The 25,701-nt window shown below is 47.8% G+C and overlaps 1 protein-coding gene across 2 annotated transcripts; it reads left to right on the top strand.

Annotated features, from left to right (window-relative positions):
- Nucleotides 1–1,263: 1,263 nt before the first annotated feature.
- Nucleotides 1,264–24,670, top strand: MDC1 (mediator of DNA damage checkpoint 1). Of its 2 annotated transcripts, none has more exons than XM_081852317.1 (15): nt 1,264–1,466; nt 1,798–1,937; nt 4,464–4,937; nt 6,433–6,526; nt 8,511–9,991; nt 10,964–11,059; nt 13,690–13,776; nt 15,670–16,137; nt 17,897–17,964; nt 18,060–18,611; nt 19,070–19,204; nt 20,093–20,275; nt 21,065–21,193; nt 23,417–23,527; nt 24,311–24,670. In XM_081852317.1, the coding sequence occupies exons 1-15, from the start codon at nt 1,420–1,422 to the stop codon at nt 24,563–24,565; spliced, it is 4,320 nt and encodes a 1,439-aa protein (XP_081708443.1). In that variant the 5' UTR covers nt 1,264–1,419; the 3' UTR covers nt 24,566–24,670. The 2 variants fall into 2 exon arrangements, with proteins under 2 accessions (XP_081708443.1, XP_081708444.1); XM_081852318.1 differs by having other exon boundaries at nt 1,265–1,536.
- The last annotated feature ends 1,031 nt before the right edge of the window (nt 24,671–25,701 follow it).

Below are 25,701 nucleotides of genomic sequence, written 5' to 3'. Positions count from 1 at the left end.
CTTCCTCTGTGTTTTCGACGTTTTTGCTTTTAAAGTTCTGTTAAAACATTCCACAAGAGAGGCTTTTACTTCATTATCGGTGACAGCTTATTGAACTCTGTACTGTTTTAGCAAGCTGCATGCTAACTAATAAATAAATAAATAAATATCCCCGCCCAGAAACAAAACTCTTTACCTGCAAACCTTCTTTCTCTACCTCTCCACGACACTCCTTTTCTTCAGACTCCCATTTTCTCCTGTGGTTTCAAAACTGTGCCGCTGTCCAAAGTCCACTGCTGGCACAAAAATTACCTTGGCCTCTGTGGCCTCATCCTTTGGGGCTTGAGAATCGTTGGAAACTGCTAGTACCTTAGTTTCAGAGTCTGGATCTTTTTCTGCTGTGAACAGACCTACTGGTGAATTCTGTTGATACAGGCTCAGTGTACTCAACTTTCAGGTACAGTGGTACCTCAAGTTACAAACTTAATTCGTTACACAGGTCCGTTCTTAACCTGAAGTACCACTTTAGCTAATGGGGCCTCCTGCTGCCACTGCGCCGCCGCCGCACAATTTCTGTTCTTATCCTGAAGGAAAGTTCTTAACCTGAGGTACTATTTCTGGGTTAGTGGAGTCTGCAACCTGAAGCTTCTGTGACCTGAGGTACCACTGTATTGTATATGTATATCACACCTGGTGATAGACTACCAGGAAAGGCAATCCGATAAGGCATTATCAGATAACCTGGCAGACAGCAAAAACAATAACATTCAAATTTCTGTTGTAGGCCACCTTTTCTGTGATGTTTGTGGGGGGTGGTCTTGGATTACACCCCTTCTGTGATGTATATGTGATGTATGGAAGGGTGGTCTTGAGCTCCAGGGCAGGGAATTTAAAATGTCTATATAAGGCCTTGCGCGCTATTGTTCTGGGTTCCTCCTCCCTCCTGCGTGGGGCAGGGGGTTGAGACCCTGTTGCAACAGATCAATAAAGATCAGGCTTACTAGCTGCTTTGCTTCTCAATATTCTGTGGTTGGCTTCTGTTATTTTCTCCTACCAATAGGGAACCTATGCAAGGATTCTATACGGGCTTTTGGATACCCTATAAGGGGAAAAGGGCAGATTTTAGCCTACCAGGAAGTGATAAAACATAACATTTATCCTTTATTTTTGAATGTGCAACATTCACTTCCGTATCCGGGCGCGGGTGCGCGCGCACACACACACACGGCTCCCGCAGTGTAACCGGAAGCTGAAATCTTTGTAACTCTATGGTTGTCGTGCCTGTGTGGCCCTCTAGCCCGGCGTTTCTCCTCTCTGTGGTCATTCTCTTCTTGCCTCCCGGGCAGGCGGGGAACCGTTTAACCCTCTCCGTTCTCCCTCCCCCTGGTGAACAGACCAATGGAGAGGAGGAGAGCTTTGAAGTGGCGGCGCGGCTGACCAATGGAAAGCAGTCGCTTCCGAGAGAGGCGGGACCCTCATGCAGAGAAGTGAGCGCTGGAGCTCCAACTCCTGGGGCTGCCGCTTGCAGAGACTTTTGTCCCGCGTTCTGTTTTAGGGGTTGGTTCCCTTGAAGCTGCTTGCAGTGCGGTTTATTTGGGGGGGGGGCGGATAGAAATGTGCAAAAAAAAAAAAAAGTTGGGGAAATGGGTTTGCGGGCAGGGTGGAAAATCGAGGGCAGGGGGCGCCAGGAAATGGGTCGGGAGGGGGGTTTCTGCAGGGTCAGGATCAGTGCAAGTGAGATCTGGGGAAGGGGGCGTGTGTGTCTCTGTGTGTGTCTCTGCCACGATGCGAGGTTATGGCTCCTTTTGTCTCTTGCAGAATGGATCTAACGCAGCGTTTGGTCTGGGATGAAGAAGGGGATCCTGACGATTCCTCCGATGGGGCTGGCGACTCCGGGAAGCCCCCCAAGCCCGTGGGGCGCTTGCGCCTCCTGAGCGGCAAGTATGGCCCCGAGAAAGGTAAGGACGGTGCCTCTTAATCCTGACCTCCGGTTGCAATTTTACTAAGAAGCGATCAAGCCTTTTCTGCTGCGTTTGATTGGATAGATTGCTGTATTCCCAAGGCTGGGTATGAAGGGTTCTGCATCTCTGATCTGTACGAGGAGCCATTTCTATCTTAAGATCTGTGTGAAGAGAGAAAGAGAAGGAATGCAAATTAAAACCAGCCCTTGTCTTCTTGTATCCTGGGATAAAACCAGCCCTTGTCTTCTTGTATCCTGCCAGGAGAAAAGGGGTTTTGCTGATTACTGTTAGTGTGGGTTGATTTTAAAGTTGGTTCGTGAATAATATAAAGTTACTCCTTGGCAGTGGGGCTTAGCGAGGAAGGCCAGTTTGAACAACAGAGGGGCTGCTTCCATAGGTTGGCATCTTTGCCATCTGCCCATCCCAACCTACCTATGAATTCTTCTTCTGCTCCTCCCAGAGGCAGTAGCCTCTAACCTGAGCTTTGCCACCAATTTCCTGGGGCTAAAACACACTGCTCCACGCTCATCCCTCATCTGATGTTGCCTTCCTGTGGATTTGTCATTGTAAACTACTTTCACAGCTCACCTTGACTAAAAAGCGAGTAATAGCAGTTCGCAATACATAAGGGTCAAATGCTTAAGGTTGTAAACCTGAGTTTGATTAACCTGGCAGTAACCTGCTGTCTGAATCCCAGCTGCATCAGTTTCTGAATGGGTTAACCCTTTGTTGATGGCTTTGCTCACTTGTCTCTTTTTGCGTTTCTTTATAGAAATTTCTACACCTTCCTTCATCCACCAGAGAGGCTGTGATTTTTAGGGTGTGCCAGAGTTGCTAAATCCCATTGATCATGGTCTGATTTACCCTGGGTTATGTAAACAAATCAGGTGTGGTTATACCTGATTAATGGTTCATATAAATAGGCTTACCTCTGAACAGATGGATGAACACAGGTGGAGGTTTGAAAGTCAGGGACTTGTGGGTTTGTTGGTGGAGTTTTAGCCTGCCTTTTTGCTCAGAAAAGTGGTCAGGGTGCCTTAACCTGCTTAAGCACTTTTTTGAAAATATTTTTTATTTGCTTTTCCAAATTTTAAAAATTACAATAATATCACAACACATCCACAATTAGAAGATTCCTCCGAATCTCTGGACTTCCCACCTTCCTCTCCATGAGTTTCTGTTGTTAAGCCTTTTCTACTGCATTTTTTTTTCAATAATCATGTTTTTTATCTCCTTTATGTCCGTAGTTCTCATTACATTACAAGTGTTGTAGCAATCCTGCTAATGTTTTCAACTGCTTACAGGGGTCTCCAATATAAATTATATCCCCCCCATTCCTTATTAAAGTTTTGATATTCCTGATTCCCAAGCTTTCCAGTCAGTTTTGCCATTTCGGCATAGTCCAACATAACCTGCTTAAGCATATAATCAAAATATTGAGGTAAATGCACAGAACAGCAGCTGTAAGAAATTGAAACAAACCAAGAGGGAGCTAAAAACTATATTAAGAACTAACACCAATCAAATAAAAAGAACTGCCTAAATAACAGAGTTTGGTGGAAAACAGGAATGGAGTGGGCAAAGTGGATCTCCTGGATTGTGGAGATCTGTGGTTCCTTCCATGCAGTGTCTAGCGCTGATCATATCAAAGGACGGACTTGGAAGTTGGTTGAGGGCTGACTTCAAGCATAATTATATAAGCACTTTTGCGATTCACTAGGATGAGTGTGCAACTTATTGGAAGTACTTATGGAGAATATATACTACTCATAAAAGGCAAGGCTTTCCTTGTACGGAAGAGAATAAGGGAGGGTGTGTTAATATTTCAGAGAACTTGTTTCCGTCTCGGGATTCCTACTACCTAAGGGCTGCTTCCTGGTTTTCATATGGAGCTTCAGTGTGGAGGTTGTGTGACTAGGTCATCCGAAACTACACACCCTTTGAAAATCTGGTTGGGATCGGTGCTGATACCATTTTGGTGTCTGGTGACGAAAACATAGCTTCTGGAAATTATGCCCAGATGAGCTATCTTTGATAACACCGGAGTTTATATGTATTTTTATTTTATTGGCCTAGGGTAGTATTACTCCCTGCCAGGGACGCAGGTGGCGCTGTGGGTTAAACCACAGAGCCTAGGACTTGCCAATCAGAAGGTCGGTGGTTTGAATCCCCACGACGGGGTGAGCTCCCATTGCTCAGTCCCTGCTCCTGCCCACCTAGCAGTTCGAAAGCACGTCAAAGTGCAAGTAGATAAATAGGTACTGCTCCGGCGGGAAGGTAAACGGTGTTTCCGTGCGCTGCTCTGGTTCGCCAGAAGCGGCTTCGTCATGCTGGCCACATGACCCGGAAGCTGTACGTCGGCTCCCTTGGCCAGTAAAGAGAGATGAGCGCCGCAACCCCAGAGTCATCCACGTCTGGACCTAATGGTCAGGGGTCCCTTTACCTTTACTCCCTGCCCTGAGTTCTTTGGATGGAGGGCAGGATGTAAATATTTTCCATTGATTAATCAATTAATTCTTCTAGATTTCTGGATCTACCCTGGGGAGAACGTCATTGGCCGTCTGGAAAGCTGTCAGGTCTGCTTGCCCGCTGCTTCGGTTTCCAAAACTCACGCTGTGATCGAGGTTCCTTCCCACAAGGGACCCCACCTGTTGTATGACCTGGGAAGCCTGAACCGCACACGCCGGCAGCGCATGGTGTTGATCCCACATGTCCGATACAGCCTTGAGGATGGAGACGCTCTGCTCTTTGGGGACGTGGGTTGCCAGTACTTTGTGCTGGTCCCGGATGGCGCCGATGAATCGCTCGATGAGTCTGTGGAGGTGCCACCCACGCAGAAGATTGTGGATGTCGGTGCTTTGGCCATTGAGGAGACACCTGCACCAGGAAAGCGGATGGGCTTTGGAGGAGTCCTGGTGCAAGATTCCGACAAAGAGGAAGATGGGGAGGAATTAGTGAATGGGGCAGGCAGGAGCCGACATCTCCCAGCAAGTGATGGTAAGTGGGTGTTGGGAAAGTGGTGGGGGTGGGAATCTGCCATACTGCCCACCTGGCAGGGTGGATAAAAATCAATGATTTTTTTTTAAAATAAAAGTAAAAAATCAGATTTTTTAAAAAATTAAATCAGACTTTTAAAATAAAATGCTTTTGAAGGAAAAATCTTTCTAAATATAGTTTTCTGTATTTAGTTACATTACATTATAGTTACATTATAGTTACATTATAGTCCGAAGGCTATTCATCGGGAAATAAGTACAGTGGTACCTCGGGTTACGTACGCATCAGGTTACATATGCTTCATGTTACAGACTCCGTTAACCCAGAAATTGCACCTCGGGTTAAGAACTTTGCTTCAGGATGAGAACAGAAATCGTGCAGCAGCGGCAGCAGGAGGCCCCGTTAGCTAAAGTGGTACCTCAGGTTAAGAACAGTTTCAGGTTAAGAACGGACCTTCAGAATGAATTAAGTTCTTAACCTGAGGTACCACTGTATTTGTTTAAAGTTTTTCATGTGTGCTAAAACTCAAGTCTTTTTTTGTTTTTGTTTAACCACATCAGTTAACAAACATGGATACATATGCTATAATGTTACTGCTTTAGTTAAATAAATTCTTTAAATTGTTATTAAGGAAATGATTTTTTTTCCTCCTTCTGATAAAATACAGCAGGAAAGTTGTCCAAATATAAACAATTAACTTGCAGTTTCGTAGGAGTATATATATTTAAAGAAGAAGAATAAATGAGCAGATTAAGTTAATTTGGATACGGAGAAGATATTAAAAATAAAATTAAGGAACCACAGAAAGAGGGGGGAAGGAAGTCAAGCTTTGAAATGTCAAAGTGACTGGAAAATTAGTGAAATGTATAACTTGTATACACACACACACACACACACACATACATATGTATGCATACAGTCATACCTCTTCTTGCGAATGCTTCGTGTTGTGTTTTTTCGGGTTAAGAACGCGGCAAACCCATAAATGTTTACTTCTGGGTTTCGCCATGCGCACACGCGCCGAAGCGTTCTGTGCGGTTCTCGCATGCGCAGAAGTGCTCTTTCACACATGCGCAGAAGCGACGCTCTGGTTACGGACTTTTTGGGTTGTGAACGGTACCCCGGAATGGATCATGTCTGCAACCAGAGGTACCACTGTATATACAGTGGTACCTCGGGTTACATACGCTTCAGGTTACAGACTCCGCTAACCCAGAAATTGCACCTCGGGTTAAGAACTTTGCTTCAGGATGAGAACAGAAATCGTGCTCCGGTGGTGCAGCGGCAGCAGGAGGCCCCGTTAGCTAAAGTGGTACTTCAGGTTAAGAACAGTTTCAGGTTAAGAACGGACCTCCAGAACGAATTAAGTACTTAACCCGAGGTACCACTGTATATATGTTGTATTGATTGCAAACAATTTGTTTAGGTTTATTTAATCTGGAGTTCCCCATCCCTGCTGTTCCTGATTCTTTAAATTTCCTGTCTTCCCCACTAGGGTCAGATTCCTTTATCAAAGATGGTGCTGGAAGATGCTCCGCTTTGGGTTCCTCTGTGTTCTTCTCTCCCTCTGCTACTGTCGTGCCTGAAAGGTAATGCCTTTTTCTAGCTGCCTTTTCTCAAGGGAAGCAGGCCTGGTATATGGCAGTCCCTGTGGAAGAAATAGGGTGCGTAAGCATTGTGGGAAGGATTAAACATACCCGTGGACTGTACTGTGGTTCATAGCGACAATCGGTAGAAATGGAGCCTCCATGTCCAGTGATGGTATATCTTCAATTAGCAGGCCTTTGGAGGCGTCAACAGAGGGTGGTGTTAATTTTTTAATTAGTGCTTGTCAGAGTCACCCGTGGTCCCAGCTCGCAAGAGACCAAAGTCCACTCCAGCTTATGTACAAAAGCTTTTATTGAAGAACATTATTAGCTTCACATCCGAGCTCCGTGACTCTACGTCTGTTACCCTTAGACCGCTGAAGTCCCCTCTGAGTCGGTCCCCCCTCTACACCAGTTTAAGAGGCTTGTACTGGTCCACCTCTTTCTCTCTTTCCTTTTCCGCAGGGTCTTTCTGCCCCCCTGTGTTCTCTCCCTTCGGGACTCTCCAGAGGCTGAATCCTCTGCCGCCTCCTCCCCCCTCCTTCGGGCTTTGGGACCAGGCTCCTCCCCAGGACTCTGTTCATTTCCGCGCGCCTCCCATTTTGAACTTGGCGCGCGTACGTTGCTCCTGACCTTCCCTTCAACAGTTACACTGCCCTCGATACTACTTTCCTCCCCTTCCGGCAGGACGTTTTGCCCTGATCTCCTTCCCCTCTCTGCTTCCTGTTCTGCTCCTTCTGACACACTGGTCACTCCTCCCCCCTCACTCCGTTCCAGCGGAGCAGCCGGTCCCGATCTCCAACTCCCACTGGGGGTTCCCCCTTCGTTTCCCTGCTCCTGACTGCTTCCCCCTCTAGCTCCCCTTGGCTTGACCAGAGGGGCTCCCTTTTGGGAGTCCTCCGATTCACTGGACGGACTCATGGACAATCTTGGGTCATTGTCATCCTCTTCCTCGTCACTCTGGAATCCTTCCCCCTCACTCTCTGTCTCCTCCCTCATCTGCGCCTCTCTCCCTGAACCCCTGACAGTGCTAAAGCACATTCCAGTTACATACAGTCATACCTCGGCTTGCGAACGCTGCGGGTTGTGCATTTTCGGGTTACGGACTGCACCAAACCCGGAAGTACCGAAATGGGTTAGCACCAACACTTTGAATTGTGCTCGGAAATGTACTGGGAGCCAATGCAGGTCTTTCAGGATCGGTGTTATACGGTCTCGGCGGCCGCTCCCACCAAAAGCTTTATCCACCACATAAATCTGTTAGATTCATTGACTAAGACATGGGTAGGCAACCTAAGGCCCGGGGGCCCCATCCAGCCCAATCGCCTTCTCAATCCGGCCATGGACGGTCCGGGAATCAGCGTGTTTTTACATGAGTAGAATGAGCATGTTTTTACATGAGTAGAATGTGTCCTTTTACAGTGGTGCCTCGCAAGACGAAATTAATCCGTTCCGCGAGTCTCTTCATTTAGCGGTTTTTTCGTCTTGCGAAGCAAGCCCATTGACGGCTTAGCGGCTTAGCGCTATTAGCGGCTTAGCGGCTTAGCGGATCAGCTGATAAGCGGCTTAGCGGCTTAGAAAAAGGGGGGGAGGGAAAAAACCCCCTCAGGAACTCACAAGACATTTTCGTCTTGCGACGCAAGCCCATAGGGAAATTCGTTTTGCGAAGCGCCTCCAAAACGGAAAACCCTTTCGTCTAGCGGGTTTTCCGTCTTGCGAGGCGTTCATCTTGCGGGGCACCACTGTATTTAAAATGCATCTCTGGGTTATTTGTGGGGCAAAGGAATTCGTTCATCCCCCCCCCAATAGTCTGGCCCCCCACAAGGTCTGAGGGACAGTGGACCCGGCCCCCTGCTGAAAACGTTTGCTGACCCCTGGACTAAGATATCTCTAAATGGGTCAGAGCCCCAGGTTCTACAGTAGAGGGAATCTGACGACTTGCTGTGAGCTTTAAACCACTCCCCTGCTTGTTATTCGTACCCTGCAGTGATGAAGAGAACGAGGAACCCTCTGGCAGTGAACCGCCTTGTCCATCCCTGCGCTTGTTTCTTGAGAGCCAGGATGGTACCCCAAGCCAAGAGGGGCATCCTGTCCAGCCAAGAATTACAGGAGTGAAGTCAGGAGACTCGGCACCCCCATCAAAGCCGAACCTCGTCAATTCCCACCAGGACAGCGATACAGGCGTGGAGGATGAGCTGAGAGTGGGCAGCACCCCTGAAACGCCAAAGTCTGGGGGCCTGAGGGAAGGGGGCTGGGACGTAGAGGTGGGCAGCGACACCGATGAGGAGGAGCCGACGGTGGGGACTCCAGACGCCGGCTGTCGGAAGAGCCACCAAACGGTGGACAGTGCCACAGATGTGGAACAAGCAGAGAGCCCTGGGGTTGCAGGCTTGCAGGCACACCGACCGGTTGAAAATGGAGACAGCGACACCGATGCAGAGGAAGGACTGGAGAATCCAATTGCTGCATCTCCCGGAGGCCTTCATCCGTGTCCCGTAAAGGAGGGGGTTGTCTGCAAAGGGGCCAAAGGTGTCGCGCATCCTGGGGGCTGCTGCCAGCCCAATGAGAAAGGGAGCGGTGACAGAGATGGGGAAGAGGCAGGAGCTAACCCAGATGTGCATGGAAGGAGGACCCAAAAGCCTGCTTTCGAGGAGGACAGCGACACAGATGTGGAAGACCCGTCCCTCGACGTGGAGGATCCAGCTGGGATTCCGAAGACCCACGAGGCTGCGGGGGACAGCGGTGGCGATACAGATGTGGAAATGGCCGACTTGGCGCTGGAGAATTCAGACGTTGCTCACAGCCTCCGTCCATCAAGCTGCAAGCCTGTCGGGACAAACGGGGGAGAGATCTCCATTGAGGAGGCTGCGCTGCCGGGCAACAGTCACCCGGGCAACGGTGTAAGGGATGGTCCTGATGCTGTAGGGGAGAGAAAGGAGCCTGATGCTGAACCCCAGAGGGGTTGTGAAGCTGCCAGTGGACAGTCCAGCGGTTTAGGTGGGAAGGAGCTCTTGGGGAAACCTGAGAGTCAACACTTGGCTGGTCTCTCTGTTGACAGTGATACAGATGTGGAAGAGGAGGAGGATGCTGGAAATCCAGATGTGGGCTCAAACAAGGACCACGCAGCCACCGGGCTCAGTGGAGGATGTATCCCTCTTGAGAAACCAGATGTTTCTGGTCCTCAGGAGATCTCCAGAACTGTTGAAGGGGAGGACGCCGACACAGATGCGGAAGCGACATCTCCATCCCACAAGGAATCTGTGGCTGAAGACAGCGACACGGACGTGGAGGGAGAGGCTGAACCGTTGCCCAGGAAGCAGCTGGTCCCCGTGAAATCCTGTCCGAATGGGAAGAAGTCGACTGGCTCCACGGTGGAAGCAAGCGTCGGCCGTGAACCTTGCAAAGAGGATGAAGATACAGATACAGAAGGAGAGGAGCCCCAGCCAGGAGACGACAGCAACACTGATGGTGGGTATGAAGTAAAGCGAGACGAAAAACTGGGTCTCTCGTTCGACTTGGAATACACCTGAGATGCGGTCCCAGGTTTGCGCTTGTGGAGTTGTCCTGAGCAGGGCCTTCCACAAGTCAGGTGCCCTTTAGATTCATTTTACAATGGTACCTTGGTTCTCAAACTTAATCCGTTCCAAAACCAAAACGTTCCAAAACCAAGGCACACTTTTCAATCCATTCCAGGCTTTTAAAAACAACCCTTAAAACAGCAATTTAACATGAATTTTACTATCTAACGAGACCATTGATCCATAAAATGAAAGGAATAATCAATGTACTGCAGTCACACAATCAATCAATCAGTAGCTGAACTGGGTTCCACACAGTCACAAAAGTCAAAGTAAAAAAGAGCCACAAAAACGCAAAATAAATAAGCAAAAACAGACAGACCTCAGCCTAACACTCAAATCAGAAGCGTAACACTCAAAACGGAGCACATTTGACTTCCGGAAATAGTTCGCAAACCAGAACACTTACTTCCGGGTTTGCAGTATTCGGGTTCCAAGTTGTTTGAGTACCAAGGTACCAGAGCATTTTATTTAGACTACTTCTGTCCTGCCTTATGGGCCCAGAGAGGTGTCCATAGGTACCAAGATCATTCAGGCAGTATCTTTTTCCTCAAATCCTTGCTTTCCCCTCAGCAGCTCTGAGCCAGGCTTGGGGAACCTTTGGCCTTCCAGGTGTTTCCAAACTACAGCTTCCTGCATCCCTGGCCGTTGGCCATTTTACCCTCGGCTGCTGAGGGTTGTTGAACAAGCTGTGGTGGGCCAAAAGTTCCCCATGCCTGCTTGGAGCCAAGGGAAAGGGGCTTGGCAGCTGCAACTCTTTAATAATAATAATAATAATAATAATAATAATAATAATAATAATAATTTGTTAACAATAAAAATACCAGGTTCCTTCTTCTCCCCTTCCCCTCTCATCCCGCAGAGGAGCCCGACCTGGCTTTCCAGGACACTCAGTGTTTCCTGCCTGTCGAGACCTCCTCTCCCATGGCTGCAAAGGCGAGAGATCCCTCCACAGCAGGTAAGGGGTTTTGCAGGATCCTGAGGGAAGCCCGTGGCAGCTGTCACAGGGGGAGTGGTTGAGAAATCTGGCTTCTCTGAGGAAAGCATGTGAGACCGCGTGTGGCTGCTATTTGGGCCTTGGCTTACAAGCACCAACACTGTCGTTTCTAAGCACTGCAGTATGGATGCCCTACCCCCCACCCGCCAGAGGAAGGTACACCCGGCACTCAGTAGTCCCAAGTTAAAGCCTTGTTATTTAGTCAAGCATTTTCTCTTAAGATATTTTTATCTTCGTTTCATTGCGTTGGTTTGTGTTACATAGGGAAGGCCTGAAACTCAGTGGCAGGACACTTGCCCCAGTTTCCATCCGGGGGGGGGGGGGGCTGGAAGAGACTGAGATGCCTGAGAGCCACTGCCAGCCAGTGCTGGCAGCACTGAGCTAGGGAAACCAATGATCCGATTCACTACAAAGCAGGTTCCCTATGTCACATTAGATTTAATTGTGTCAATTTTTGGATGAAGATTGGGGGGGGGGAGGTATTGCTGTTGTGTTGGGAGAGGAGGAGTGCAGAGCCTAAAAAGGGGGGGACTCGTGGTGGGGGAGGTTTGAAGATTTAAAGAAGGGGGGCCCTCTCCCTCTCTCTAATTCTTACTATATTTTCTGTTTTACAATTTAGAATATTCATTTAAACAACCTTAAAATATCAGTGACACCCCTTCTTCTCTTTCCATGGTTCATTTTGCATTACATAAATCCCTGCATATTTTATATAACTAAACCATTATAGCTTCCATCAAAACTTATTTACGCTGTTGAATTTAATTTATCTTAGTGCTGCCAACGTTTTAAAGTGTACACAATTTCCCCTCATATATTCAATAAACATTTTCTAATCTTCTCTAAACGTATAAGTCTGCAAGCTGCGCATATTCCATCAGCTTAAGTTGCCATTCTTCTTTAGCTGGGACCTCGCTCGTTTCCCATTTTTGGACTAACAAAACACAGGCCACCGTAGTGGCATATATAAATAACCTTTTTTGACACCTGAGAATTTCTCTCTGAATTACCCCCAACAAAAAGGACTCTGGTTGTTGTTTTTTTGTAAAAGTGCTTTTAAACATTTTTTTTCAGTTCATTATAAATTATTTCCCAATACTCTTTTACCCTTTTACAGCTCGGCCACATATATATATATATATACCGTAAATTTCGCTCCATAACACGCAGATTTTTCCTCCTAGAAAGTAAGGGGAAATGTCTGTGCGTGTTATGGAGCGAATGCCTACAGATGGCGGGGGAATCTGCTGCAGTTGTGAGCAGTCCGTGGCTTGCTTTGAAACAGCAAAGCAGGTGTAAGCGGCTCCTGTCAGCGAGCCGAGCTGGGGAGGAGGGAGAAGCAGAGCGGGCTTGGCTGCTTTAAAACAACCCCGTCCTCTATGTTCCTCTCTCTTCCCCACTGATCTGCTAAGTAGCAGTGAAGCTTTTCAGCCAGCCTAGCCGGGAGGAGGGAGAGAAGCAGAGCGGGGTTGGCTGCTTTAAAACAACCCCGTACTCTCTGTCCCTGCCTGCAGTTTTTTGCTGTCCGATTTTGGATTAGCCACTGTAGGGGCTGTGTGTGTGTGTCCTTGAGCTATCGTTCTCCTCCTCCTGCTTCCCCTTCGCTCTCCCTGCGCCCCTGCGCTCTCCCTCCGACTTTAGAATTGACACTCTGTGTGTCTGTGTGTGAGAGAGGGCTCCTTCTCCTCCTCCTGCTTCCCGTTCACTCTCCCTGCGCTATCCCTCCGACTTTAGAATTGACACTCTGTGTGTCTCTCTCTGTGTGAGGGCTCCTTCTCCTTCTCTTGCTTCCCGTTCACTCCCCCAGCGCCCTGCGACTTTAGGGCCAGTTCCCTTTCTGCGTGTGTGTGTGTTTTGACCTCACTGCGCTTGTTGGGGGAGAGTGTTGGTCGCAATTTTTCTTGATTTGTCTCAGAGTGGTTACTATCATGGTTTCCTTGCCGGGGAGGAGGGAGAGACGCAGAGCCTGCTTGTTCTAAAGGAGCAAAGCCGGAGAGGAGCCTCTCCTGCATTATCAGCAGCATCCTTCTCCACACCCCCCACGCGTGCTCCTTGCCCCTTGAGTTCCTTTCCTTCCCTCCCCACTTAAAACGTGGTTACAAAGCACGGATCCACATGGATCCTCAGGATTTTTGCACTAGGTCACCCCAAATTCACCATCAGATCACATAGCATATCCATGGCTACAGCCTGCACCAAAAAACACACGCACCCACTGTTTCATGGGGCCGCAATGGCGCAAAAACGTGGTTACAAAGCATGGATCCACATGGATCCTCAGGATTTTTGCATTGGGCTACCCCAAACTCACCGTCAGATCACATGTCTGTGGCCACAGCATGAACCACAAAAATATATGCACTGTTTCGTTTAGAATATTTTTTTCTTGTTTTCCTCCTCTAAAAACTACGTGCGTGTTATGGTCAGGTGCGTGTTATAGAGCGAAAAATACGGGGTGTGTGTGTGTGTGTGTGTGTGTGTGTGTGTGTGTGTATATATATATATATATATATATATATATATATATATATATATAATGGATCCTCTCAAAATGTTGAACACCTTTCCTGTGTTTTCCACCTTCCACCCAGGTGCCAATTGTGCTCTCGAAGAGGCGGCTGCAGCGGCATTTGTCTTTCAGTCCCCCTCTGGGCCATGCAGACTCCGGGCTGCGAAAGGTGAGTCCATCTTGACCCATGTCCACAAGGCAGCCTCTTCCCCACAGTTGTCCAGATGGACTCTTCCAGACTGCGCCACTTGCCTCAATCCTTATAGGCTACATGACCCACCATTTGGTCCAATGGGGTTCAGTACCGAATGTCTGGGCCTGCCCTGATTGGCTCTGCTGGCTGGGACTGATGGGTATAAGGAATCCAAACTTTGGAGGGGTGGTTTCAGGCCTGAGGGGCAGCAAAGGCCTGAGGGGCAGCAAAGTGGTTTCAGGCCTGAGGGGCAGGCCTGAGGGGCAGCGAGAAGGGGCGGCGTGTGAGGGAGCAGTAGTTCTTGCTGAAAATCTCATGGCATAAACTCTTGTCAGCTTCTCCTCTTCATCAGCTCTCTTTGAATTGTCCCTATCTGCATAACTATATATATATTCATTTCATTTCCTTCTGGCTTCACTTACAAGGCCCAGTTTTCTTACCACCAGGAAAATATATTTGTATAAATGCATGTAAAGAGATTTGCACAGATGAACTGGGAATTAGCCCGTAAAAGATCGTAATAAAATTTGTTGGGTCTTTCTTTCTTTCTTTCTTTCTTTCTTTCTTTCTTTCTTTCTTTCTTTCTTTCTTTCTCACACACAATTGTTTGCATTAAACCATAGTCCATATCAATACATTTATGGGGTTCCCTGAACCCCCGGGCTTCCCCCCACCCCTCCCATGGCTTCCAAAATTTATCTTCCCTTTTTTCTGCATCTAATTATATTTATCTTAATGAAAGCCCTTCAATTTTATCCTTTGTTGTTTTAAATTACAAGTGCTATACCAATCCTGCTAACGTTTTTAAGTGTTTACAGTGTTCTTTAATATATTCTATAAAGTTATGCTTTTCTTTGTTGAATTTATCTACATATTCTTGGTGCCTGATCTTCCCAGTCGGCCTTGACATTTCCGCATAGTTCATTATCTTCTTTATCCATTTGTTGGGTCTTTTCAGTTGCTGCAAGACTCTTGGTCGATTTTCCCACCCCACCCTGTCATCACTCTAGTCAAAGGGCCGCTTTAAAAAGCACCTCCGATTTATTTCTATAAGGCCGTGATGAGAGGATTTAAGGGCTGAGAATTAGATGTGGCCAAACTACATCTCCCATCAATCCCAACAAGCATGGCCAGCGGTTGAAGCTGTTGGAAGTTGTAGTCCAGTAACATTTTGCAGGCCAAAGATCCCCCATCCAATAATAATAATAATAATAATAATAATAATAATAATAATAATAAATTATTTATTTATTTATACCCCGCCCATCTGGCTGGGTTTCCCCAGCCACTCTGGGTGACTTTCAACAGAATATTAAAATACAATAGTCTATTAAACATTAAAAGATTCCCTAAACAGGGCTGCCTTCAGGTGTCTTCTAAAAGTATGGCAGTTGTTTTTCTCTTTGACATCTGACGGGAGGGCGTTCCACAGGGCGGGTGCCACTACCGAGAAGGCCCTCTGCCTGGTTCCCTGTAACATGGCTTCTTGCAGCGAGGGAACCGCCAGAAGGCCCTCGGCACTGGACCTCAGTTTTGGGGCAGAACGATGGGGGTGGAGACGCTCCCTCAGGTATACTGGACCAAGGCTGTTTTGGGCTTTAAAGGTTAGCACCAACACTTTGAATTGTGCTCAGAAATGTACTGGGAACCAGTGTAGGTCTTTCAGGACTGGTGTTATGTGGTCTTGGCGGCCGCTCCCAGTCAGTAGTCTAACTGCTGCATTCTGGATTAGTTGTAGTTTCCGGGTCACCTTCAAAGGTAGCCCCACGTAGAGCGCATTCCGGTAGTCCAAGCGAGAGATAACTAGATTAGAGTCAGGGGAGAATGAACACTGTGTTGGGATCGCCTCTCTTCTTTCTTTCTGCATAGAGAGCAGCTCCTTTCTGAATGATGACGACTCGGATGCTTACACGATGGAAGCCACTCAGCCATTCTGCCAGGACCCCGGGCGGCTCTTGGAAGACCCCACTCAGGACTTTCTTGGCAAAGAGGAGGAAGATACAGAACTAATCTTGCCGCGTTCGTCCGAGCAGGCGACGCAGATGGTAGTTTCAGGGTCGGCCTCTAGGGGGCAACAGGCGGCCAGCCTCCTAGGGACCAGCACTCCACAACTGCCCCATTCTCAGCCTGCATCGCAGCCAGTGGGAGGCGCTGCTGCCCAGGAGCTCAAGAAGGAAGAGGAAGCCCAGCTGATCCATGCAGGGCAGATGCCCTCTGTTGACAGCAGTCAACCCTCGACTTTGGCCAACGAGGTCTCTGGGAGCACAAAACAGGAGGGTGTGACAGCCCTCGAAGGTGGAAGCACTGATGTGAAGTTAGAGGCACAGAGCGAGGCAGGTGAGCGGTAGGGATGGCTGGGGAGTGTTTGGTCATCCAAAAAAGGTCTAATAATAAAATCATAGAATTGTCGTGTTGGAAGGGACCACGAGGGTCCTCTAGTCCAGCCCCCTGCAGTGTGGGAATCTTTTGCCCAACGTGGGGCTCGAACCCCGAACCCTGAGAGTAACAGCTCCAATTGCAGATATGGCTATTGCAAGTGTGTTGAGACACTGCTCATTGTTGCCTGGCTTTCCATGACAGCAGACCGCCCCCTGCTCTCTAGATACCATAGCTTCTGGCTTAGCCCCTCAGTCCCTTCACCCACCTCCTGGAAAAGCCCCCAAGAGCAGCGCTCCCTTTAAAAAGCCACGTGGAGCGTGTGTGCGGCTCTTGGGGGCTTTCCCCCGAGGAGGGATAAGGGCAGCCCGTCAATGATGGGCTGCCCTTCTCCCTCCTTGGGGAAAAGCCTGCAAGCGCCGCACAAACGCTCCTCGCGACTGGTGAAAGGGAGAGCTGAGCAGAACCTGGGATCCATACAGGCTCTGCTCAGCGCTCCCTTTAAAGTGTATTTTTTTTCTTGCATTCCACCTCTAGAAAATAGGTGCGTCTTACGGAGCAAGAAATACAGTGTTTCCTCTTGGAACTGCTTCCTTGCATGTGAATTGTGTGTCTTTCCCTCTCTGTGTATATTAAATAACCACCAGCAGCAAAAGCCCTTAGGTCCCAGGGCAGGCTTTGACAATCAAAAACAACAACGCCCAAACCAGGGTAAATACATACAATCTCCAGAATTGGGTTGGTCCTTAAAAATATACATCAAAAGTCCCAGTAAAGAGGGGTTTGTTGTATATATGAGAGTTGGGTGGATGTCAGGGAAGGGGTGCAGTAGCATGTGGCTATTGCAGGGAAAGAGCGCTGTGCAAGGCTGCCCGGCCTTCTCTCTGACTCCATCCATTTCCTCTTGGGCATCAACCATTCATGGGGTTGTTCCTTGGAGGATTTCTTAAGGGTCTGTCATGTGGGAGCTGGCCCAGTCTCCAAAGAGCAGGCCCAGTGGGGCTTAGCAGGGAAACTGGCGGTGACAGAGGCCAAATCATGGTGGGTTTCCATTTGCGTTCCTGCAAATTAGGAATAGCTGACGAGCCTGGGAGGCTCAACTCTATGTGAATCCTCTGGGAGGGTCGAGCCGGGGTTTAGTGGGGTTCATGTTTTGGAACCAGAGATCTCCTTCCAGGAAAGGAGTGGTGGTTCCTCTGGTCGGTGCTGCCTCCTGGTGGCTGGAGTGGAAGTGTTAGGATCGTCCTACTCTTGTGTAGGACCCTGGTAGAGACATGTGCCCGACTGGCATGCTCTCTCCCTCCTGGTCAGTCGCTCGGGAGCTTCAAAAGCTTTCTCCAGCCCGATCTTCACAGCGACTGATACCAAGAGGCGTCAGCACACTTAGGGATCTTGCAGAGTATTTGCAGTTTGCGTAACAGAACTCCGTAGCTCAGCATTTTGGCTAATCTACTTTATTTACATATAATACACTCGGAGCATTCTGCTTTAGCTCCTTACTCTTTCTCATCAGACAGCAGAGAGAGAAAGAACAAAGAACAATTGTTCCACTTTCCGGAACACAGTAATACCCAAACATCCTGTCTCCGTCACTCTGTGGAATGAAAACATACACCATCATGTGGTAGATAACAATCTCATGACTGCAAACACGGAGCAAGAATCCTAACAGGAAGTTGTGCCATTCGGCTTAAGGCTTTTCGCTCTGCTTCTTCCCTAGCTCCTGTTGACGTGGAGTCGGAAGGCAGGAGCTCAGCTCCGGCAGGAGAAGCAAGGAATTCTGAGCAGGTGGGCTTGGACTTCGCTGCTACAGCCCTTCATTCCTCCCTCCCTGAATTTCTCCGCATAGCTCCTGTAGGTCTTAATCGCCCTTCATATTACAGGTGCAACAGGAGCCGGCGGCCTCTGTTGTTGTCTCGCGAAGGCGTAGTCTGCGGTCTGCCAGCAGTACTGTTTCCCCAGCTCCCGTTCCAGGGCGACCGACCCGTGGCCGTGTGGGATCTCCTGATGTGGGCGAGTCCAGGGAACCGGCGGCCCCTGTCGTCAGGCGCCAGGGGCTGCGGCGGCGGAGGAAGCCGACCCGACTTATGGGAGAGCCGGAAGAGGAGCTGGAGCATTCGGAAGAAGAAGGACCGAGCCCCGGCAAGAAGACCAAGAACAGGGAACCGGCAGCCACCCCGCGTCAAGGCCGAGCCAGGGGCTCACAGAGGAAAACGGGGGCCGCCAGCAGGCTTCAGGAAGGGGCACCAACAGCCATAGACAGCCCTGGCCCCAGGAAGCAGACAAGGCGAGGGAAACAGGGGACAGCGGTCGAGACTGCAGAAGAACAGGAGGCCCCGCGTCCAAGGACTCGAGCGGCCAGCAGGCGGTCGAGCTGCTCTTCAGTGAGTGTGCCCAGCCCAAAGGATTCTGGGAAAGAAGCCAAACCTGGGCAGGTGGGTAAGGGAGCAGCAGGAGGAAGAAGGTCATTTGTGACACTATTGGATGAGGCAGTCTCATGCCTGGTCTTAAAGATGACTGGTTAAATTGGATTTGGCCTTTTCAGAATCCTGTTGGGCAGCCTGTTCTGAAAACGAAGCCAGATGCACAAGTGGTGGGTGGATTTCAGAACCCTTCCTGCACCTTTCCTGTAGGGAAAATGCTCCTTTGCTGAGCTCTCATGCCGGGCTGCAGTAAACCCGGCTTAGCCTTGCCTCCTGTGTGAATCCTCCTGGCTCCGGTGTGATAGTCCTTGGTAACCTGTAGGCAGGGAGAGTTGGGCCTTGACAACCAGGAGGTGGGATGTCCGGTGGTGGGGAGGGGCTTGCGAGCCAAAGGATTGGCTAAGACTGCGAACTTTTCCGCCTCGGTGTGACCCTCTCCTCATTTTTTTGCTTGCCCCCCTTCTCCACAGGAGTCAACGCAGTCCACTCCATCCTCGGGAAGGAGGTCCCGGAAGCAGAGCACAGAGAGCAAGCCAGCGGGAACAAGAAGCCAGCCCTGGAGGCGAACCCAGGACTCGGGGGTCTTGGGCAGTCCTGTCCCAAAGGTACTGCACACACATTTTGGGTGGAGGAAGGGATTGGAGGGAGAACACCTTGAGAGGGTGAGCTCCGGGATCTTAGCGTCTGGCACCCTCAGCATGGAAGCAGTAGCTTGTGCATATTTTTTAAATTTTATTTTTTTCACATATGACTTTTTAATCCAAGCATCCACCTTCTGAACTCAACTGGAATGTAAACAGGGGAAAGCTATCAATATTTAGTAAAACCAGTAAGTTCTTAACTACTTTCATAGAAATATTTTAAAAAAGATAAGGAACAGGAATGGTTTTTGTTACAGTCAAACAGTAATGAAGACCCATTGCACAGTTTATAGACAAGCCAACAGTACTGAGCTCAAAGGCATTACCTCTGATAATGACTAGTTGGTTTTAATCCAAGATGACATTTGCAGAGATAACACAGACAGTACATCAAGACTTTGAAATGTCCAGACCATTTCGTATTTGTACAGAAACATGCAAAATGCGATATGAAGTTTTGCATTGTTACTGTGAGAGCAGTTTTCTTGCATGCAGCACAATAAACGTGTGGGCACAATCTAGCCCAGAGTTCAGCGCTTTTAATTTCACAATGTTCACGTATTTGTGTTGAGCAAAGACACACAAACGGAATTCATAGGTCGTGGCCCAAGTTTTGCAGTAGCCTTTCCCCAAGATGTTGTGGGACTACAACTCCCATCGTCCCTCACTGTAGTCACTGTAGTCCGGCAGTATTTGGGGGACTCAGGGTTGAAAAAGGGCTGTTCTATAGGGTTTGAGAAGTGTGGATTTGAATGGCTTGCCGGTGGTTGCATTCTGAGGGTTGGGGTTATATTTCCCCCCCTCCCTCCAGCCCCAGTGACTTCCCATTCCTTCCCTTGCTGCCCCTCCCAGGTGCTGTTCATGGCGGGGACGGGTGAAGAAGGGGAGCACATTGTGACGGAGCTGGGCGGCTCCTTGGCAAAGTCCGTCTTCGACTGCACCCACCTGGTGACGGACCGCATCCGGCGTACGGTCAAGTTCCTGTGTGCGATGGCGCGGGGCATCCCCATCGTGACCCTCAACTGGCTGGAGAAGGTGAGCTGCTTCACTTGCCTCCCTCCCAGAATTCTCTGGGGCAGGGTTAGCCTTTCCAGTACCAGTGGACTCCAACTCCCATCAGCCCCAGCGGTCAGAGATGATGGAAGCTGTAGGCCAAGCATATCCATAGCCACTGGCTACTTCTGTTCTACAGCAGGAATGTACCACTCCTGCACTCCGGGGGGGCGGGGGGGGGCGGGCAGTGACATTTCATTCTCCAGGGAGTAGTCTGGGAGAGAATACTGTGTATTGCTGCCTTTGATGACTGATCAGACTCCATAGCAGTGATCTGAAGGAGTGTCTCCATCCCTGTCGTTCAGCCCAGACACTGAGGGCCTTCTGGCAGTTTCCTCACTGCTAGAAGTGAAGTTGCAGGGAACCAGGCAGAGAGCCTTCTCGGTGGTGGCGCCCTCCCTGTGGAACGCCCTCCCTTCAGATGTCAAGGAGATAAACAGCTACCTGACTTTTAGAAGACATCTGAAGGCAGCCCTGTATAGGGACGTGTTTAATGTTTTATTACGTTTTTATATATCAGGCTGAACGATGGGGGTGGAGGTGCTCCTTCAGGTATCCAGGGCCGAGACCGTTTAGAAGGGCCATTGGCTTGATCCAGCAGAGCTCTCCTTGTTTTGGTGAAGCAACGAGAAGGTGGTATCATGATAGAGCCTTATACCTTTCAAGCAGTTGGCAGTGTGCGGCGGCCTCCTTTAAGGGGAAGGGGGTGGTCCTTCAGCAGTTTCCCCTGCCTATTCTGCAACCTCCTTCCCACGTTTCCTCTCCTCGCAGAGCCGGCAGAACTCCTTCTTCCTGGCCCCAAACAGCTTCCTCGTTTCTGACCCTGAGAAGGAGGAATACTTCCGGTTCAAGCTCTCCGCGTCGCTGCAGAAGGCCCGGCAAGAGGGAGGTGTGCTCCAGGTGAGGTCACAGTTAGCAGCCTTTGCCTTGGGCCACGCCCACAGAACTACCTAGCCCAGGTATGCACAGCAAAGTGGGCAAAGGATTTTCCCCAACCCCCGGAGCTGTTGGAATGGGGTTTGAATTTTTCTCTGAGATGCGCAGCAGGAACCCCATCAGGGAAGAAACTGATAACCTGTAAGTTTAAGGTCCCAACCAAAGAAGAGTGGCAACTTAAGCTGACAGAATATGTGCGGCTTGCAGACTTAACATATAGAATGAGAGAAGAAGAAGAACATACGTTTAGAGAAGATTGGAAAACTTTTTTGACTATATGGGAAATAACTGTGTACAGTCATATCTCGGGTTGAAGTTGCTTCAGTTTGAGCATTTTTGTGTTGCGCTCCACAGCAACCTGGAAGTAACAGAACGCGTTACTTCTGGGTTTCGCCACTCGCGCAGACACTCAAAATGATGTCACGCGCATGCGCAGAAGCGGCAAATCGTGGCACGCACAGACGGGGGTTGCGTTTGCTTCAGGATGCGAACGGGGCTCCGGAACGGATCCCGTTCGCATCCAGAGGTGCCACTATACAACTGAAAATGCTGGCAGCATTAAGATAAATTCAACAGTGTAAGTAAGTTATGATGGATGTTATAACGGAAATACTGAATGGTATAGTTTCTGCAAAATATGTGGGGATTTATGATATGTAAAATGAACCATGGAAGGAGAAGAGGGCAAGTCATTGATATCTTAAGGATGTAAAAATGAGTACTTTAAAGTGTAAAACAGAAAATTTTACTGAAAATTACAGTGGTACCTCGGGTTACAGATGCTTCAGGTTATAGACGCTTCAGGTTACAGACTCTGCTAACTTGGAAGTAGTACCTCGGGTTAAGAACTTTGATTCAGGATGAGAACAGCAATTGCACGGCAGCGGCGCGGTGGCAGCAGGAGGCCCCATTAGCTAAAGTCGTACCTCAGGTTAAGAACAGTTTCAGGTTAAGAATGGACCTCCAGCACGAATTAAGTTCTTAACCCGAGGTACCACTGTATATACAAAAAAATAAGAGGAAAATGATAGCCCGCCCACTTCTTGCGGGCTGTAAGGCCACAGCGAGTTGGCACCGTGACACTGCTTCCCTACAGTTCCTTGGGAGGTTTGGGGGGCAAGATCGGCAGAAGGGTCCCCTTTAGTAGTTCCACTTCCCTTGAAAAGTTTTGGGAGAGGGCATTCTGTGCAGCAGGCCCTGAGTGGTGGAATTTCCTCCCCACAGAGGAGTGTTATAGTATTAGGATGAGGAGATGTAATGCTAAACCACCCTTGAGGTAACCGTGGGAGGCAAGATGTAGCACAAAGGCTCAGAAAATGTCTTTCAACTTTCAGAGGAGCAGCTGTATCCGTCTGTTGCAGGAGAAACAACCTAGAGCTTTGCTAATCCTTTTAAAGACTAACACATTTCATTATGGTGTCAGCTTTCTTTCTTTTTTCTTTATATTTTCAAATTTATACATTTCATTAGTTTTACAATCAGTTTGACATTTCAAAATTTGACTTCCTTCCCCCTTGTTCTGCGGTTCCTTAAATTCATTTTTTCCTATCTTCTGCATATCCAAATTCATTTAACTTACTCATTCCCTTATCTACTGTAGATATATACTCTTATAAAACTGCAAGTTATTACATTAATCCTGCCAATGTTTTTATCTGTTTGCAATTCTGTCAATATTCAATAAACCATTTCCATTCTTTTATAAAAAGTTTGTTATCTTGATTTCTTATTCTTCCAGTCAGTTTCACCATCTCTGCATATTCCATGAGTTTTTGTACCCATTCTTCCTTTTCTGGGACTTCTGCTTCTTTCCAATTTTGGGGCAAGTAACATTCTTGCTGCTGTAGTAGCATACATGAATAAATTTCTATACAATTTAGGTAGTTCTGTCCCTATAATTCCCAAAAGAAAAGCTTCTGGGGTTGTTTTATTTTTACAAATGTGAATAAAGTTCTATACAATTTAGGTAGTTCTGTCCCTATAATTCCCAAAAGAAAAGCTTCTGGGGTTTTATTTTTACAAATGTTATTTAAAACAACTTTTTCAATTCATTATATATGATTTCTATGGTGTAAGCTTTCATATTGAGTCGCAGGCACAATCCAATTCTGGTTCAACTATTCCTCGCTAAGATTTGGATTCCCGTGCCCCTTTGACACACCACAGACCTGTCTCTTTCCCTTCCAGGGCTACGAGATCCACGTGACGCCTAACGTCAACCTGGAGCTGGAGGACATGAGGAACATTGTGCAGTGTGGTGGCGGGAAGTTCTTACCCAGAATGCCCCGAGCCTACAAGGTGAACCATGCGTGTTAAATGGCATCCTGTGGGGTGTAGGCAGAAATGCTGAGGCAAAAGGAATACCTGAGAGCGAGACTTGACTCTCTCTTTTTTATATAAATTTTTGTTAGTCTTTTTTTTTAACATATCATTTTCAACAGTAATTAAAGATATTTTTACATCTTATTCAATATTTTGACTTCTGTCAGTCCAGTCTGAAAATTTTCCAATCTAATCTCTTATTATACATTTCTTATTTTCCCTGTTACATTTAAAACTCATAACTAAATATCTCTATTCTTTATCTACTTTGTAGCACTTCATATATTTCCCCCTACAAAACTTCTTGTAGTCCTACTAACGTATTTTGTTGATTACAATTGCTCTTCAAATAGTTTGTATACTTCTTCCAGTCTTCTGTAAATCTCTGTTCCCGCAAGTTTCAAATCCATCCTGTCACTGTCCAATTCTGCATAGTCCATTATTTTCGTCTGCCATTGTTCTTTCGTCGGAGATTCTTCTTGCTTCCATTTCTGGGCTAACAATACTCTTGCCGCTGTTGTTGCATATAAAAACAATTTAACAACTTGCCTATTAATATCCTGACCTATAATACCATGTAGAAATGCTTCTGGTTTTTTTGTTTTTTTTAATGTATATTTCAACATCTTTTTCAACTCATCATATATCATTTCCCAAAAGTTTTTTATTTTCTTACATTCCCACCACATATGATAAAATGTTCCTTCGTTATCTGAGAGCAAGACTTGACTCTCAACCTTTTTTATTTATTTGCTTAAGGACAAGTGCGTTGTGATTTCCTGTCCCGAAGACCTGCCCCGCTGCAAAGCAGCTCAGGACGCCAAGCTCCCCATTGCCAACGCAGAGTTCATCCTGACAGGTATATTGCAGCAGAAGCTGGATGTGGACGCCCACCGGCTGAACGGGATGAGCGCCCCCTCCGTTGCCACTCCCCCGACCAGGACGAGGAGGAAGAGGGCGGCTGCAGCGCTAGCAACCCCAGCCTTGCCCAGCACAGCCAAGAGGCGGCGTTGAGAGCAAAGCGCAGCCTGTTACATGGCGACGTTGCCTTAAACTTGTAAATAACTCTTTTGTGTTTTGTTTTTTTACCACTGTCAATAAAATGGGTATAAAAAGCAACCTGGTTCTTTTGGAATTGTGTACCTGCGGGAAAGGGAGGGTGTATATATTTCCTGTGGCTGTGCCAAGGGGGGGAATATATGGAGTAATAATAATATGAATTTATTATTTATACCAAACTGCATATGGAAGCCAAACTGTTTTCATGCAGGGCTTTCTGCAGTTCTGCCTCAGCAGGTTCAGGTTTTTTATTATACAGTGGTACCTCAGGTTACATCCGCTTCAGGTTACAGACTCCACTAACCCAGAAATAGTACCTCGGGTTAAGAACTTTGCTTAAGAACTTTTTATTGATAATAATCAGCTAAATAGTTTGAGGATCTATACAACTTTGTAACATGCAGAAAACAGCAGTCTCAGAGAAACCAAAGACGAACTGAGGGAAGTTGGGGGGTGGGGGTGGTTGGGTTTTGCCAGGGGGGGGGGAGGCAGGCAAAATGGGGGGGAAACAAGGATGATATGTTTTTGGATAATATGTCTTGTTTTAATTTTGAATAAAAAAACTTTAAAGAAAAGAACTTTGCTTCAGGATGAGAACAGAAATCGTGCTCCAGTGGCGCAGCGGCGGCAGCAGGAGGCCCCATTAGCTAAAGTGGTGCTTCAGGTTAAGAACAGTTTCAGGTTAAGAACGGACCTCCGGAACGAATTAAGTACTTAACCCGAGGTACCACTGTAAATAATTTTTATTAATTTTCAGTTAAGAACATCCCAATTGATAACTAATCCAATCAGAATACAAACACAAGTTAATCTGCTTTCAAACCGTCTTGAGCCCTTTCTTTGATACTTTTTGGATGTAGTAAGAGAGAGCCACCACACATGGTTATAAGGAAAGGCCATCTTTGACACGCTTCGCTAGTACGAAAACAATGTAAGCAAATGTGTCCAAAGGGCAGACCATACAAGAACTAGTTTTGCCCTTGTGCCCTCCAGAGATTGTTAGACTCCCAGCTCCCATCAACCCCAGCTAGCTAGCGTGGTCAGGGATGATGGGAGTTGTAGTCTGGCAAATATGCTGTGTCGGCTTCGCC

This window comes from Podarcis erhardii (assembly GCF_964252035.2).
Source record: "Podarcis erhardii genome assembly, chromosome: 2".
Lineage (NCBI taxonomy): Eukaryota > Metazoa > Chordata > Lepidosauria > Squamata > Lacertidae > Podarcis > Podarcis erhardii.
This window is presented reverse-complemented; position numbering and strand designations above follow the sequence as displayed.